The 17,694-nt window shown below is 42.2% G+C and overlaps 1 protein-coding gene across 1 annotated transcript in view; it reads left to right on the plus strand.

Annotated features, from left to right (window-relative positions):
• VPS36 (vacuolar protein sorting 36 homolog) overlaps positions 1 to 17,694 on the plus strand; it is a 427,280-nt gene that overhangs the window by 83,828 nt on the left and 325,758 nt on the right. Inside the window, exon 2 of the mRNA XM_069639283.1 lies at positions 10,802 to 10,870. Coding sequence (XP_069495384.1) covers positions 10,802 to 10,870 — 69 coding nt within the window. The remainder of the gene's footprint in view (positions 1 to 10,801; positions 10,871 to 17,694) is intronic.

Raw genomic sequence — 17,694 nt, forward strand, 5'->3', positions numbered from 1 at the left:
ATGACTGTATTGAGTTTTCTCAGGATTTGTCTTTTTGTTACACACCAAATAATAACAGAAATCCTAACAGAACCTACTCTACCAGGGGATTCCCTACCTATTCTAAGATCTATGGGAAAACCTCCTAGCATTCACAAAACAAATCCCCAATAAACATTTAAAATAACATCAATGCAACATAAACACCTAGTGTCTTGGTTGACTTTGTCACGCTGCGGTCCTGGAAGGTGTGGTAACAATGGAAGCTCCGTTAAGTGCCGTCGGGGAACTGCTGCATTTATGGTCTAGTTGTTCTTAGTGTTGGCAGGATATAGCAAGGCCATGCCCCCTGCTCTGAGCGTTGCAACTTTCCTAGTTTCCAGATGCTCCCCTTGCAGTTGAGCCTATCTCGCCTTTTTTCCTGGGCAGGTAATCTGTACGCTGCCTATGCTCTTCTCCCTCGCCCCCTCGGGCAGTGCTTCCTCGGCTCGGCTCTCCTTCCTTTCCAGTGCTCCCAGTTCTCACTACGCCAGCTCCACTCCTCCTCTTCTACTGCTTGGAGCCAGCACTGACAGGTCTGTCTCCCTCTTCGTTCACTCTGAACCAGCTACGCCAGCTCCCTCGTTCCCATACGCGGAGCTGGCGCTGTCAGCTCTGTATCCCTGTTCCTGGTTCACTCTGAACCTGTTACGTGGGCTCCCGCTTTCGTCATTCCCTTACGCGGAGCTGGCGCTGTCAGGTCTGTTTCCCTCCTTCTGGTTCTCTCTGAACCTGCTTCATTGGCTTCTGCTCCTTTTTCATCTTTACGCGGAGCCGGTGCTGTTCTCCCCGTTCAGGCCTTACTCTGTATTTCTTTTTCTTTTCCTTTCCCAGTTGTTCATCCTCCGCTCATCAACCCCACTGTAGTGTTTCCCTCCAGGAAGCCACCTCCCTTTGGCACTGCCTCTGGATGCTATATCCTATTATCCTATTCTCCTGACTGTGGCCAAGCCATTCTCTGTTCCCTCCGTAACAGCCTTCCCTATACCATCTCCTTAGCCTCTCAACCAAACTACTGACACCTACGGTGGTGGATGCCATTCCTCCCAAGCCATCTATTACTCTCAGACGACCAAGTGCCTTCTGTCAGCACAGGGTTTTTTCTGCCTGTATAGGCGTTTTCCCTGTTTAGGGGCTGACTCCTCTCGGTCGCCCTTGCCCATACCACGGACAAGGTGGCCTCTGGGGGAGCTCGCCCCTACCTTCACGAACAAAAGGAGAGGAAGATAAAAAAGAAGGGTGAAGAAGAATCCAAAAAGGTCAGAAGACAGCGGCCACTCCAGAGAGCTCTGCAGAAGATCCAGGTGAGGAGAGCCAGGGGAGGACCTCTCAAAGTCTGACAGACTGCTCGTGGTCCTGGGCAGATCTTGCTCTCCCAGGAATGTCCCAAAGTCAGTTTCCTTCAAGGAACAAAAAGTCTTAACCAAAGTCTTGGAAAGTTCTAAAGGAACAAAAAGTTCACATACATAAAATCCACTGGCCAGAGTGTTTTCTTTGTTTGGTGACAGGCTTCTTTCTTTACAATTCCACAAGGAGAATAAAAACACCAATTGAGTTTCCTGGACGACTTCCTTCCAGGAAAGAATAGATGAATAGATGAATTTGACAAATATACCTCTCCCACTTTAACAGCAACTTCTCCACTGTCCGCTTCTGCGGTGTTTTATGTACAAACGAACAGGATGTTTCCATTTGATATTTACTTCTCTCTCAGCAACTTCCTTCTGCGATATAACTGTGAGAGCAGGTTCCTTTGCCCCACAGTTGGCTTCAACAGTTCTGACAATTATTGGCAGCCGCAGTCCTCCTACCGCTACTACAACTTCTACTACTCTGTAATTTGCTGCAATTTCAAGGATGGGCAATTCTACAAGATATCTTCTACCTCCACAGGCTGGCAAGGCACTCTTCTTTCTATACAATAATAAAGAGCAGCCTCTTTGCCTGTCTTGCAGCTTCCATATAATCTGCTTCGTGCTTCTAGACCACTTCTTATTCTTCCAAACAGTCTTTGACATACAGATATAGAAACAACTTTGGTGAACAAGTACCCAGCTCCCTTCCCCAGCTTAGTATACACCTTGCCTTCAATAGTTACCCCAAAGCAGCTGTGCCACTCTCCCAGCTTTGGATGAAGTCTCTTGGCTAGCAATACATTCCTCACCTTCAGAACAATGGTATACAATTCTTATGTGTGTGGGATTTACTTTCATAAAGGTTCATCTATGTGCTTGGGTAATGCTTGTTCTGGCTTCAGTTTTTCGGTATTGAACTGCCACTTCAAAGAGACCCAAGCTTTCGGTCAGCACTCAGCCTTCAAGGTATCGGTAAACATTGTCTTATGTGCGCAGTCCCTTTAAACAATACTTGCAACTCTTCAGGAAAGTCAATTTAACTTTAATTATGCTACCGGGAGCATTCTCTGTGTTAACCGGAGCCACGCGACCACTCTGCAACAAAGTATTGCTGATGTTAGGGAAAGAAAGGGTTTTCATCACACGCGAGTGTTTCAGTTAAGCACGTGTTACATTCCCATTGATAAAAAGACTTCCCACTTCTGCGTTTAATATTTACTCGCTCATGCTTCAGCCCGAGTGAAATTAAAAGCTGGCTACAGTTGGAGACAATGAACATTTCTGCTTCTTTGGAGTATGGAGCTTCCTTTTCTGACTCCCAATTATAGCAACTGCAGGCTGCGGTGGCTTGCTGACTTAGTTTCTTCTCCTGCTACTACTGCAGGCACTCTTGGGATCCACACACGCCTTTGCTGCATGGGTGTCTCTGATCCAGACTCATTAAGGGCAAGTCTCCTACTCTCCAGTTTCCCTCGGCTTCCCTCTGCACACAGGCCTTAGGAACAACTGCAACTTCAGCTCTGCAATCAAAGCAATTAGGCAAACCTAGAGAGACTGCCTGTTGCTTCCTTTTCCAGCTATTCAGGGTTTATGAGCACAGGACCAACCGTGAGTTTGCAATGGGAGGTTGCAGTGTGTTTTGTGAGGACTGGGAGAAGGTCCTGTTCGTGAGCTCCCTTGGATTTTCTGAATTGTGGACTTTTGCCATCAGAGTCCTCTTTCTGTTTTCATTGCCGGTGTTCCTGCCTACATACACGTTGTGCCAGAAGTGTGTTTTGTGTTCTGTGGACTGCAGAGCTGTGGCTGAGGCGGACATATAAGTACCTAGGTTGTCTCGCGGTAGGCATTCTCCACTGGTGTAATCTGTGCAATGAGACTTCGAGTCACTGCTTATACGTGCCTGTTGATCGACTAAAGTCCTAACTGTAGAGTCTTTTTGGAACTTATCAAAACGTTAACCCCATGAACTCCGGAGCCATTGGCACATTGTATTGAATCACAATCAAGGAGTGGGAAAGTGCATACGTCAAATTGTTGGATACTGTGGGATTGTGGTGTTATTAGATAGTTACAAACTCTTTTTTTTTTACCTTCATTAATATGGTCAACCTGTTGTCCGCCGCCATTGGGCGGTCGGATTTCATAATTAGTGCAGCGCGGTAGAAGCGTGTCTGCACTTGCACTACTTACGGGATCAGATCTATGTTTGTAATTTCAATCTAATCACTTACCTACTATTTGTTTTTGCTGACATAAGTGTGATGAGAGTGTAAACATTACACACAAGAGCTTTTGAACGCAATTTGAAGGCTGCACTTAGCTATACGCAAAAGTGTCTTGTACCATGTAGAAATTGTGCTAAGGGCTACAATGCTGAAATAGCCCACTTTCATGTTAAACAAGCATATAGCAGTTCGGTCCTCACTGCTCGTATAGCTCTGTTTCAGTGACTTGTAATACCACCATCAACACATCAGCTAAGGGGTGACTGTGGGCCTTAGAGCCTTTGAGCCCCTGGCGAACTTGTTTACAAGGATTGGTGATTACAGAAGTAGCGTCGCCTTAGGATTCTGATGTCATTGGGGTAACTGCGGGCTCAGTAGCCTTTGAGCCCCTTGACAAATAGGGAGAAAGGTGACCGTGGCCTGGGCTTCGCAATTAAGATTTATTGGAGGAGCAGGGTGACTGCCAGATAGAATCCTCTGAGCCCTTAAATACATGTGATATTGGCCTGTGTAGCTAATGGCTGAACCAATTTTTATCGAATAGCCATCAATTACTGCTGGACTACAAGTACCTATTTTAGGTCTCCTAAAATTCAGGTGTAAGCAGCATTTGTGTAGTAAGGTTGCTTATGTCATTAGAAAAGCTCTATGCTCTGGGTTGTCTTCATTACCTCGGGGATACCACCTCAAAAATAAAAAAAAACAAGAAAGAGGGAAACTATCAAAGTGTATTATTTTGGCATAACCACTATTGCATGACAGTTTGAGTGTGCAGTAACATAAACTTTTTTTGTATTTTGTGTGGCATTGGTGAGTGAGACTAGTCCAAGTGTGTGAATAAAAATGGAAAAAAGCCTCAGAAGTGGGAAATGCCTTAAAGGGATGGTCTAGTAAAAATTTTTATTTAAAAAATAGATAGGCCACATAACAAAAAAAATACTAGCATCCTCTGTTTTAAAACTTCCTATGTAAAATTTTGAGCTATTCAAGCTCAAAATTCGAAAAAGCAAGCACAGGGGCGCAGCCATTTTGTGAAATGGAGGCCCTCCTGTGCTGGCTTTTGCTTTTGCGGCACTAATGAAGGAAAAGCCAGCCAGCTGTAGTAAACAAAGACTACCGCTGGGTGGCTTTCCCTTCATTCGTGCCGGGACTCGGAGGACGCGGACCGGAGACCAGAGCAGGAAAGCTGCAGCTGAATCTCGGTAAGTGCTATTTATTTTTTTTACAAAAAATAAGCACTAGCTGCGTTTTTTTTCTAAGTTTTCCGTGCTGGAGGAGCCCGTAAAACTTAGAAATAAAACTGCAGCTTTAAAAACGTTGTATTTATGTTTGCGGTCGCTTTTGAAGCGACCGCAAACATAAATACAACGTTATTGTGTTGGAAAACGCTGCAGTTTTTCTTTCCAAGTTTCTCAGGCTCCTCCGGCTCGTAGGGAGGAGGGAAGCCCGAGAGCCCCAAATGGAAAAAGTGCCTGGGGGAGCCCGAGAGCCCCAAATGGAAAAGCAGATTCAGGCAGACACAACGCGTTTGTTTTCCGCAATGCCGCGTTGTGTCTGCCTGAATCTGCTTTACCATTTGGGGCTCTCGGTCTCCCCCAGGCAGACACAACGTGGTTGTGTTGGAAAACGCTGCAGTTTTACACGAGTATACTGAGGATACTAAAATTGGAGCCACCCATCAGATGGATGAGCATGGTTTAGATTTGAGCCAGCTGGACGAAGAATCCAAGGCTCATCTGCAGATGGATGGGCAAGATCCCCAAAATAAACACACTAAAGACCAGAGCAAGTCTAGGCAAGTATCCAATAAACCTGATCTTCCATTGGTTTCTCATATTCCAACAGAACTTTGAAACAGCGACTAAATCGGTTACTTGTGCTAGTACTTCGGGTGTTAATAACCCCCAAGGAGTAAACATGAAACAATCCAAGCTGGCCTCTTTCTACCAAACTACCAAAAATAAAAATACCTTTAGAAGAGACAGTTGTGATGGAGAACGTGCCAAGGTATTAACCTTGTTGGGACCCTCATTGCAAACTGAAGTAAAACCTTCATATATATGTTTTAAGCATAGTAACCCGAGCAAAGGGAATTCCACTCAAACTTTCCAGACACTGTGATCCCGTTGTGTATTGATACCTTGGATACAAAAGACGTGCAGCGGCTCCCTTCAAACAATTACGAAAATCTTAGCTACAATGAGGTTAAACAGGAGTGTATTATCATTAATTGTGATGATCCTGGGGATGCAGGGCTGAATACAGGTAGTGTCAAAGATCCCTATATCCAATCTGACACTGCTAAGACATACAAAGGTATACCTAAAGAAATGCAAATGTTTATTGGTTGGAGTAGCGATGTGGCACTTCATGGAAGCGATAGAATTAATCGCACTTATTTGTTGAATGTGTTTCAACAAATACTTTCCCTCCGTGATTTAAATTCCCAAGACATCGAATGGATTAAACTCTCTCCCATTAATAATAACAGGATGTTATGTAAAGCTAAATCTATTTTAATCACAAAAATGCTGTGGGAACAAAGAGAAAACTTTTAACTTGTTGGGATATGAATTGTATGCTTTTAAAAGCATGAACGATTCAACCACTTTTATTGAATTCCAACCACAGAATATCTGTAGTACGCTTCAAGGTACATTAGAGGGATCTAATCTAGCCCTGAATCAAGATATGCTAACCCAGTTAGCTTCAGTGGTGAATGCTATAAAATGATTGCCATGTCTTGAACCATTTTTGAAAAACCGGAGTTCCCTCGATAGCAAGCAAGAACATTTTTAACTCTCAGCATTTTCCATTCTAAGATGGAATTGTTGTAGATATAATAATTTGATCAAATCTCAATCCCTGGACCCCATGTTTAAAAGACCTAGTATGTTTTAATACAAGAAACCATGGCTGTGAAACACGTAAATTTAGATGGCTTTACTGTGCACAGTCACCCTTCTATACACGGTGTGCTCGGTCGACCTTCAGGAGGCGTTTTGACACTTGTCCATAATAGCTTGAAGGTGACATTGAACTTTATTTCTTCCTCCAATCAATTACTGGTCATTGAGGTCATATTTACTCATATGCACATATTAATTATCAATTTTTATTGGAACCCAAAGGTGTGGTCCAAAGAAAGCATAATTATTGAATTAGATGCGATTTTACATAAAGCTTTGTTAAGAAATGCAGAATACGAGATAATCATAGGAGGAGACTTTAATTCTATCCTAAAGGACTTTGCTCCCCCACAATTTGCATAACTTATTCATGCCCCTAACTCACTAGCTTATGAAAGAGGGTACTGTTGGAATGAATTTTCTTGTAGATTGGAACATCCATACTGTCCCGCATTATACTGATCAGTTAGACTTTACTTGGAGGAGAGGGAACTCGCGTTCATTGATAGATTATATTGCGGTTTCTGAAAATTCATTAAAGTTGTGTGTACCTATTTCAATTATCAATTTGGGCTTCGGTGATCACATGATGCGGAATCTTAGATTAAACATCCCAGCTGCAGTATTCACGTATTCTAAGAAGTTGTCACTAATTGAAGTTGATAGAGATGCGCGATCTATCAGATGGAACCCAAAAATGTGTAGACGGCTCACATATTTGGTAAACCGAGATATGTGGAATACAGGCAGCAATTCCAAGAGTATTTCTGCAAAGAGAAATCTTGTAGAGTGTAATATCTCTGATAAAATATCATCTCCTTCGCCTCACACAATGCCAACATGCGAGTTTGACTAGTACACATCTGAACATTTACAGTACACATCTGAACATTTACAGCTCACAGTTTGCTGCACTTAAAAGCACACGAACAGGGATATCAGAAGGGTAAGAAGGTTGGTCCCTGAGGTTACCTCTTTTAATAAGATAAAAAAGCATATACAAACATGTTGTAGAAATAATCTCAAAAGGGTGAAAAGGGCTGAAGTACTGGCTGACAATGAGAAAATGATCTCCCTATTGTGTAAGCGTGAGACAAAGGATATCTGGGCTGTACCTTGTAACCCTGATAAACCGGTACACACTTTGTTTGATTCTTCGATCTCGGGTGAGGTGTGGAGCACATATATTAAAGATAGATATGCCTTACCCAAAGGTTTTCTTCCTGTTGACATCAACTTCTATATTAAAAAGATACCCATGATATGCCCATGGCAATTGGAGAATCTTATATGGGCTATAACTAAACTAACTTATTCAAAGGCAGCGGGGCCTGATGGGCTTCGGCCTTGTCTGCTAAAAGATGACCCCCTTTTCTGGGCATATGAGGTGAGTTTTGGCATAGTCCCTCCTCGAGCACTCTTACGGCTACGGTGCTCCGGATGACGGAAGTCCGTCTTCTGTGTCCACACACGCTTAATCTACAGCGTGTGTGTAGAATCTACAGCATGTGTGTAGAATGGTGCTGCCTGTTCATACTCCCGGCAACAGGAGAGCGTTGTCTGTCTCTCGATAAAGGTAACTAGAATGCTGTAGTAGCAGTCAAAGCCTCTTTCTAATGTGATGTACACCGCATTGTTGGGAGCACGAGTTAATATGCTGTTTCACTTGCCTCTATAGAGATCCGAGAGCGTGATTGCTTCGGTTGAAATAGTGAAGCCCAGTTAACAGTGAATGTCAGTGAAGCATTGATGTGGAGGTAATGATGTTAATGTATCAAGGTGTTGGTATTGGGCACATGCAGTACACTATGTGGTGGTGTTGGAATTATTAGATAAAGTTGTATTTGAACGGTTGGGCTATAAGGTGCAGATATTAGGGTCCTGGTTTTACATAATAGTAACTCAGTATACTGTTGGATTTATGTTCCCTGTTTATTATTTTTTATCTGTACAGATCTTGGAACTAACAGGGCTACTTTGAGAACCCATATATTAAAATAGACTTGATTGAAGAAGTCTGAAGTTATTGGTTTGACATTGGCACTACTAAAGTCACATTTAGAGGTATAGTAGTTGTTATTTTCTAGGGCAGGCCTATTAAAGACCTGTACCTGAGTCCTCTAGACACTGATACAATGCTTTCTAGAGGTATGTGTTTTGAGTTACCTTGAGAACGTGGCTCACTGTCTTATCTGGAGATGTTGGCTTTGTTCTGTGCAGGTGGCCTTACGTGGGATCGCCGCGCTCCTTACCCGGGATTACATGGTGGTGAAAAACCTATGTGAAAAGCATTTTTTTCCCCTGAAGAAAGTCCAAGCACTGAGAAGCAATGTCGGGATATGGTTGTTTGTGAATCGACACTCTGTTTAAATACATAGGGTATTGTAATTGTCATGTGTCTGTTGAATTTTATATGTTGTTAATTGTGGTGTAATTTATCCTATTAGGAGGTTGTTATACCCACCATGTGGGTCTAATCTTGGGTTATTGTGTGTGTTTTAAACAAGTCTTTTAGTAGCGTTTTATTGATTTTGAATATGAAAATTAAAATGGTCAAATTTATAAGAGTGTATTGTATACCAAGTCCATTTTTTCAGGACCAATGGTCATAGATCATCATTAACATCCTCTGTCAGAGAGATGAGTTATTAGATTAAATGTTACGCACCTGTTCTCCTTCTTGTATAAATATTGATGGTTAACCCCGAACCATGGAGTTAGGTTTCCAATGGGGTGTTGATTGACCATATGTATAGTGAGTCCCAGAAATCATACCATGTCTCACCTTGCGCAATCTCCCCACCTCCCTGGGCCTGGTTTCCACCCATGTGATCCTCCCGCAGTACAACACCCCCAGGATTGGGATCTGGAAGTGTCTGCCCTTTCCTGGCCAGATGGGAGGCGAATCTAGGTAGGGTTTTAGTGGAGGATCTGCAGGATTCTCCACACGCCAGAGAGCCAAGGCGCAAGCAGAGTCAGAGACTCTGATGCAAACGATGAGTCTGCCCAAAGCAGGTGTAGGGGGGCAGCTGGGGTGTTCAGACAAGCATGCTTTCAAGTACTTGAATATGAGATTGCTGGTGTAGGAAATACTCCAATCCTGTTTAAATGCAATTAAGACAAAGTACAAAAAATAAACCCCAAACAAATATGGATGCATACGATGCCAGTGTGGGGGAAGTGTTATCCACTAAGAAGAATATTTGAATGCAGACAAGGCAAAGCATGAAGATGAATGAAATGCCATTGTGGGGAAGAAGTTGGAATTGAGCAAATGATACGAAGTCCCACATCTGCTATTGTGGTATAGCCAAAGAACTGTGAAGTTAAGATACCTGGCAGGGATGTGTACTGGGTGATTAAGAAAACGACTAGATAAATCCTGGCAGGCGAATACACCAGGCAGCTAAAATTGCATGAGGATTCCTGGCAGAAGAGTACACCAGGTGATCTATTAAGTTGCAATGAACACTACAGAAAGATTGTTACAACACTTATTATTTAAACAAGGACTTTGTGAATCCAACAAAAAAACTGTTACTTACAAAAGACCCGTTTTGCCATCCTATCAAGAATCCACAGGAAGGGGACCAATCTCTGGGTTCAAGGATCTCTACCTTGGAGACATTTTTATTGGAACCTTTTTGACACTTTGGATTTTGAATGCTTCCCTTTTGCTAACATCAAGTCAGAGACTTTTCCTTGCACTCTTTGTGTTTTGTTTATAGTTTGAGGGTCAGGTTAGGGCGTTTTGAACACAAGGACAGTTTTAGTTATTGACTTCCTGACATGGACCGATACTTAGTTTTAGTTAATAGGCAGGGAAACGCTCCTTAGCATTGGGCAAGAGAGGCATTCTTCCAACCCATTTTCTTTTTAATAAATCGTTTCTTGTTAAAACATGACCTCCTTGTGTCCTGCTCTCATTTCCGACTCCTCACAGATCGCAGAGCAGGGTGGGGGGCTTCGGCGTGACTCGCTTGGTACAGCTTTCTTACAGTCTCTTCCCTTGAAGAAGTTGGAAGTCCCTGAAAAATGAAAGGAGGATGGCGGAATTTAGTATGGATGCAAAATGTCTTGTTGCTCCCCTAGATGCTGTTTTTGCGAAGTCCAATCCAACAATGCCTATTCATGTTCGTGTAGAATGTTAACAATACATTTTGTATGTGATACAGGTATCATGAAGTAGACGGCACACCAAATATTGACTGTTGAGCACTTATTGGTTGTTGCAAGCACATTTTTTATAATGAAAACTGAACTTTATATTTCATTTTCTTTCCTTTTTTTTAAGGCAAAGTTTGATGTTGGAAATCTCCTTCTTACAACTCACCGACTTATATGGAGGGACCAGAAGAATCATGTACGTATTATTATGCCAGCAGAATCGAATATTCACAAGCTTTTGTGTACTGAAAAATGCCCGACACATTGGAGGGCATTTTACGAAAAATGTAAATTGCCTGAGGTGACTACCAACATTAGCACTTACGTGCTGTTGGGCCCTCTGCATGCAATTTTAAACATTTTCAAAACAAAGTTTAAAAGATTAAAACCAGGCAAAATAACCTTTAGTTTTCACTTTTACTCTGTTTTGTAAAAAATGCAGGCCACATTTACCATGGATTCCTATGGAATCCACCTGCTTTTACCAAGTGCTAAATAGTTGGATTCGTTAGGAATCCATTACTTTAACGTTTGCATAATGATCTCATGCAGGCTATAAATGACGTGCTTGAAGTGGGAGAATAAGAACACTGGAAATGTTAATTCTGTCTTGTGGCCCTACACCACCTCCAGATGTTACTAAATTGCCGTGGAGTTTAGGTGCAAATGGCTAACACCTTGCGTTTACGCCTTTCTTTTGCACTGCACAGCTTGTAAAATGACATCCATTGTATTAAATTAGAAGTTATTTTGTTGTAGATGATTCAGAGAACTATAATGGGATGTAAAGTAATCCAAGCCACTTCCATCAACAACCGGATTACATTTCATGAGGCTTTCCAGTTGGTGATCCTAACTGGTGTGACATTCAATGTAACTTAGATACAACGGCCATTTGTATGTGGCCTTTGACGTTTATTGAATTTAATTATACATTTCTTTATTGAAGTTTTCACATAGGAAGCAAACCGTACGAAACGCCTACAACATAACCCTCCGTTGCCCCTCCCACTTCCCCCATTCCCTCCTTCCTACCCCATAACCTTTCTCCTCCCCCAAACCCCCATATCCCCAGGTGCCACCAGTCCTCGACTCCACATCCCTTAATGCTTATAGATTGCTGCAGTCAGTTGTATATTGGTCATTGCTCTTCCCTTCCCCCAGGCTCTGTTTAGCCAAACTGCATACAAGTCCCTTCATGAGGGTCTTAAATCTTGCCAACTTGCTGCCCCTTTGCCAAATCTGCTTCTAGTCCCTGGATTGCTCCCTCTAGATTTTTCATGGAGTTATTTAGGGTCTGCCTACCCCCCACCATCTTGGACATGCACACTTCCCTCGGGGTTGATTTATATGCCTCCCACTGTGTTACCACATCACTTACCTATCCCTCATTCAAGTCAAAGAAAGAGGATATAGCCTCCCCCAAAGTTTGCATGTTGGCTACATCCTCCAGTAATCTCTGTCTCATCCTCCATAATGTAGCCTCCCGAGGAGTCCCACCGCTCCCAGCCTCCTCACCAATGGTGACTGATCGGACAAGGTCCTGTTTAGGTATTGTGGTGCCGCGAACCAGTGAAAGTGTTCCCTACCCGTAAATCCGTAATCCAATCTGGAGTACGAACCATGAACCCTCGAGTGTTTGAGCATCTCCTCTCCGTTCTGTGAGTTTCTGCCATATCCCCACTAGATCCATTTCCCCTAGGATTTGGCATAACGCTGCTCGTGACTGTGGTTTCGTGGCACTCCATTTCCTTGGAACTAAACATTGTTAATAAAGATACTGGTATTTTTATTGTGCTTAATGATTTCCAGTAGCATAACCTTTGTGACTGTTTGAGAGTCTATTAACAAACGTCTCCAATCTACGACCTACCTGTACTATAAATCATTCCAAGCAGTCATTGATTAGTCCTAAAGAAAGATGTTATGGTAAATGCAATCTATGAAATCAAGCTCAAGAATGTTTGAGGAATATGGAATATACAGACCTCCACAGATGAAAATGCAGTGAACTTGCAGGGGAAACCACAAGAAAAGCAATGTGAAGGTAGCTCCAGGATTCAGGTGAGATATTTGATTTTCCATCGAAATCACCATTGATTCGGCAGGTCAGCTGTTTAAAAAAAAATGTATGGACTCCCAATCTCATGACAATGCAATGTGTTCTGCAGTAATTTCCACACACTTTCTCTCTACACCCCAATCTTGACCTAAAAATCTCTTCTACATTAATCTCAAAATCTACTTCATTTTGCTGTACCTGAATTTTGACATGAAATGATTTTGTCCAAAAGTCCCCATGCCTACAAAGCGCCTCCATTTTAATTTCGAGTGTTAAAAACGATTTATCTATTGTTTTTGAATGCGTCAAAATGGCAAAAGCAGTCCATTGTTACATAGCACCCAGGGATTATTGGACGTCAAATCAGCTGCCTAGGACCGCCTGCTTTATATACAGATGTTATTGTGTTCCATGCTGCTGACTGACGCATTTGCCAGCCTTGCTCCATCTCCCTTACTCTCCAGCTCCACTCCATACCTCTTTACACCCTGCCTTCTACCCCTTCCTATCTTTTTATCTTTGCACTCATGCACACCATAATCACGTCACCCCACCCCCCCTTACACTTGCACGGTTGCCACTCCAGCCTTCAGCCCCTCCTCACTTACTGCCTGTGTCCACGGCTTGCCATGAAAAAGGAGCAGGGACTCCGCTTGGAGCCTTGCATTCCATTTCTACAGCAGCATTTATTTTCTATTCCTCCACACTTTACAGTCGCAAACTTACCACAGCCCATGTTTTTAGTTTTTACCATTAAGTCGTACTAAAGCACGCCTATAGCCGATTGCATTCAAGTGCAGCTAGGGAGAAATGATATACGAGGAGGGACACAAAGCTTGTACGATGTTTGGTTATTTATCCACCCATTGACTGCTCATTGCCATGCTAATCCCTATATCCGTTCCCACACACTTCCTGCCCCGGCCCACCCAAAAGACATCCTACAGGGATCTTTTTGAGCGAGCCATATCAAGCCTTACCATCAAAATGTGTGCTTGCAGTGCCTGCCTGTGTTTCTTCAAAGCAGTCTTCTGACAGTTAATTACCCATTTGCAGCTGTAAATGGGCTACAGGTTCTCAGATCTTTCAATTAAGGCTCTCTGCAGAATCCTAAAACCACCCCTCGGCTGGTCTTCTATACATTTCTTAAAAAGCTGGAGAGATTTCCACGTAGCTATAGCCTTCAGCAATGTTCCCTCCAATTATTATTTGACTAATGAAGTAAGCCACTTTGTGTGCATGTGTATTTAGTGAACGGCCGTTCAGAATGGAGTTTGAAAAGGAATTTCCACTTCCCAGCCACTGCAATTCTTGACAAATATTGCAACACTTTTTCCAAACAAATAAGCTAAAATAAAATATGGCATATGTGAATATCTCTTGTCATAACTGATGTGGCTGTCAAGAAATTCAGACAGAATACAACATTTGCCGATGGATTAATGGCAATTAAAATAAATGTGCAGAAAAATGCTGATAGGAGTTCAAGTGCCACTTTAATGAAGTAATTCAAGGGCCAGGAAAACATGCTTCTAATAATTTGTGTCAGATGATAATTGCATCAGAATAACTGCACCTCAGAATATGATGATCAAATATTCCTGTGCCTCTGCTTACTATCCACATTACATTATCCTGTGGGTAGTTATAACACCTGCCTACAGCTAAAAGACATATGCACCATCAATGTTTACTCCCTGAAAAAATTAAAATGTGCCTAACAGAAATGAGAAACAATGAACATGTTGTTGTTGCAACCCACAAAGCTCCACTGATATGTTTTCAAATTATTGATCAGTAAAGCAATGGCACAGGAAGGAACTCTAATATTAATGCCCGATCTCAAGAGGAATTTTAAGGGGAAGAATATCTTTTTTTTTGTCAAAATCTTTTTATTGAAACATCAATTCACATTGAGATCTTAACAATATAAACAGTGGCAAGGATATTTGAATGCAGTTCAACTGTTCATCAAAATTCGCCAATTTAGAACCTCAACGAATGACGCTGAGACCAATTAATTTAACAATGGGTTGACAGGGAAGAATATCTTTTAATAAACAGAAAGTATCCCTATTGACAAAGCTAATTACTTTTTTACTCCCTGAAAAATCATTTGATTCCAAGTAGGGAGCAAAATCTGATTAGAACCCTGACATAGGAGGTGAAATGACATGGCACTTAATAAGTCTATAGTTTTGCCTACCCTTCCGCACCACAGCCTAGACAAAATTAAACAAGAGCCTTACTGAGGTTTATTATGGAACCCTGCTGAAGAAAATAACATATATATGCCTTTTAAGTTAATAGCTATGCAAAGGGTACAATTGTCGAAGGACAAGTACCGCTCTCTGACCATTTGTAATATATAACTAATGAGAAAAAGACCAACCAATTCCCTCCACAGAAAATGGCTATTTTATGCACGAGGATCTGTAGATGACGCATTTTTGAATTCATTACATTTATTTTCTTATTTATATGTTCATAACTCGCAACACATAAAATAATGTATGACAATTACAACATTTATAAATTGAACATTTGTTAAAATCTGAAATATTCAATAAACACCACACCAACCGAAAACCATTCTGTCTCAACATTCATCTCATAATCATGCATTCACATTCAACCCCAAAGCCATTCATACTAGTGCAAAACAGTGCAATCTCCATTGTGTGTTCCAAAAACAGAACAAACCAGTCTATACCAATAGACCCTAGTACTCTAGACCATGTTTGTATTCTTCTAAAGTGCATCAATGAATATTCTAGAAAGAGTATATATTAACACATTTCTTTAAATATGTACATTTACTGTAGTATTTCTATGTGACCCAAGTAGAGTCCAAACTCCAAAGTGGAGTGGAACCTCTGGTCTTGTCGACTCGAGTTTCTGGCAACTAGTTGTAGAAACCATTCCCAATTAGTGCACCTCATCAGGATATACAAATACAAGAAATACATTCTAAAAAATGACTACAGGTTGGTGTGCAATAAAGTGCATTTCTTTTGTGTTCAACTGTCTTCATTCTTGAATGTTTCACATTCCAGCCCTGAAGTCGGCCTACGAATTGATGTAGTTTTCACATGGAATTTTGTCCAACTGATTCACTCTGTGTGGTGCAAACACAGGGACCATACACCAGATCTGGACCTCTCGCCAATAGTCTTGAATCAAAACCGCCGATGTTCTATCCCTCAGCTATTCCAAAAAGTGCTCCTTACTTTAGAGATTCGTTGGTATCTCATGTATGTCGATCGTATGGTGCCAAGGTCCATTCACGGTCAGCCAAGCTTTCCATTCATGAAGGTGAACTCTATCAATGGAGTGCAAGGAACAATAATCCTGTTCCTGTTCTCCCAATCTAAGAGCGGCTTGACAGTCTTGAAGTCTCGCACAAGAGTGTGCAAGCAAAAGCTTTTACGGCCCTAAACCCTGCGACAAAACATCATGATTCAGCAGATTATTATTAATAGCATCAATTCATCGGACATACAACTGATTGAGTGCCTTCTTCAGTAACTATGGATAACTCTTCTGTAATTCTTTATCAGTTAAATAAGATGGAGGGGTATGCTAGAGACGATGCACACAGAACATAAGGTTATATTGAAAAGCCCTCAGCAGCTGAGCATAGAAAGAAAAAGAAGGTTCTGTTGTCTAGATGGGTACTAGACTTTCCTATCCTTTAGCAAACAACCAAAACATTTCCTTCAGTGTACTGCCGAAACGTATGACTTGGTTTTTTTAATTTGCTGCGTTGTTCATCACCCACAATGAGTGATGACCTGTTCTCTTCCACCCTACCCTTGACCGGCCCCTGTGCCAGGCTCCAACACGATAGAGCACTGTAAATGTGAGGGATTGTAGCAGTAAACACTCACTCTGGTATATTTGCAGACCCACAATACTTTGTGAGCAAGGCATATTTAATGCCTCAACATATTATGTGCATTTAAGAATCTCATGACTCTACATGTACACAATTATTTTGCAGTGCATACAAGATTGTTTGCAGCATACCCTACCCTTCTATCATTGTTTAGTATTACGCAGTGCTCAGCGAGACTGTTTTTGTATAGCGGCGAGTTACCATATAATGGGCCTCATTATAAGTATGGCGGTAAGGCAACAACAGCGCCGGTATCACTACCGGCACTGTTGCTACCGTACCGCCTTACTACGAGTTGTGCTCGCGGGTCTCCCTCTGCCCGCCAGGTCGGACCTGGCGGGCAGTGCGGCACCCGGGAGCACAACCCGTGGATGCTTTGGCACCGTTATGAAGCGGATTCTGCCCTGTGGGGTTGAATGGGGTTGGGGAGTCCCTTATTGCTGGCATCCGCGAATGGGCAATTACTGGGTCCACCGACCTCGGCATGACCCGGTAATTGCCCATTCGTTGGTGCTGGTAAAATCACTGGTCCGGTGGCAGCCGTGCCTTTGTTAAAGGCACGGCTACCGCCAGACCCGTAATGAGGCTCATTTTGTGAAGGTCTATGCCCAAAGAAACTCTGAACACTTGGAAATGATGCAGATTGTGTGAAAAGCATTCTCCTGTCTGCATATCCAGTGCCGTGATATTATGGATGAGTAATCCCAGGCATAGTCCATACCCATTATCCATTGTAGGCAAAGTAAATGATAGGCAAAGTAAATGATATTGCAATGTTTCTCTCCACTTATAGGGTAATGTTAGTGATGCTAAAGTAGGAGACGCTGACCATCACACGTGTCCTCTCAAAATCCTTAGAGGGCAAATTAATATTTGAGTTTTATAATGCATTAACTTGCAAGGGGGCCGCTTCAAAGCACTTGCGTGACATATGTGCAAAGAAGAGGAAGTATGGGATAATGTTACACATCCAAGTAGCCTGCTTACTTACAGTCTTTATCCAATATTTGAGCTTGTAGTTCGATTGTGTAGTGTGGGGGATGCTTTTGCTAAGGCAAAA

Source organism: Ambystoma mexicanum, chromosome 7q (genome assembly GCF_040938575.1).
Source record: "Ambystoma mexicanum isolate Mex_15411 chromosome 7q, UKY_AmexF1_1, whole genome shotgun sequence".
Lineage (NCBI taxonomy): Eukaryota > Metazoa > Chordata > Amphibia > Caudata > Ambystomatidae > Ambystoma > Ambystoma mexicanum.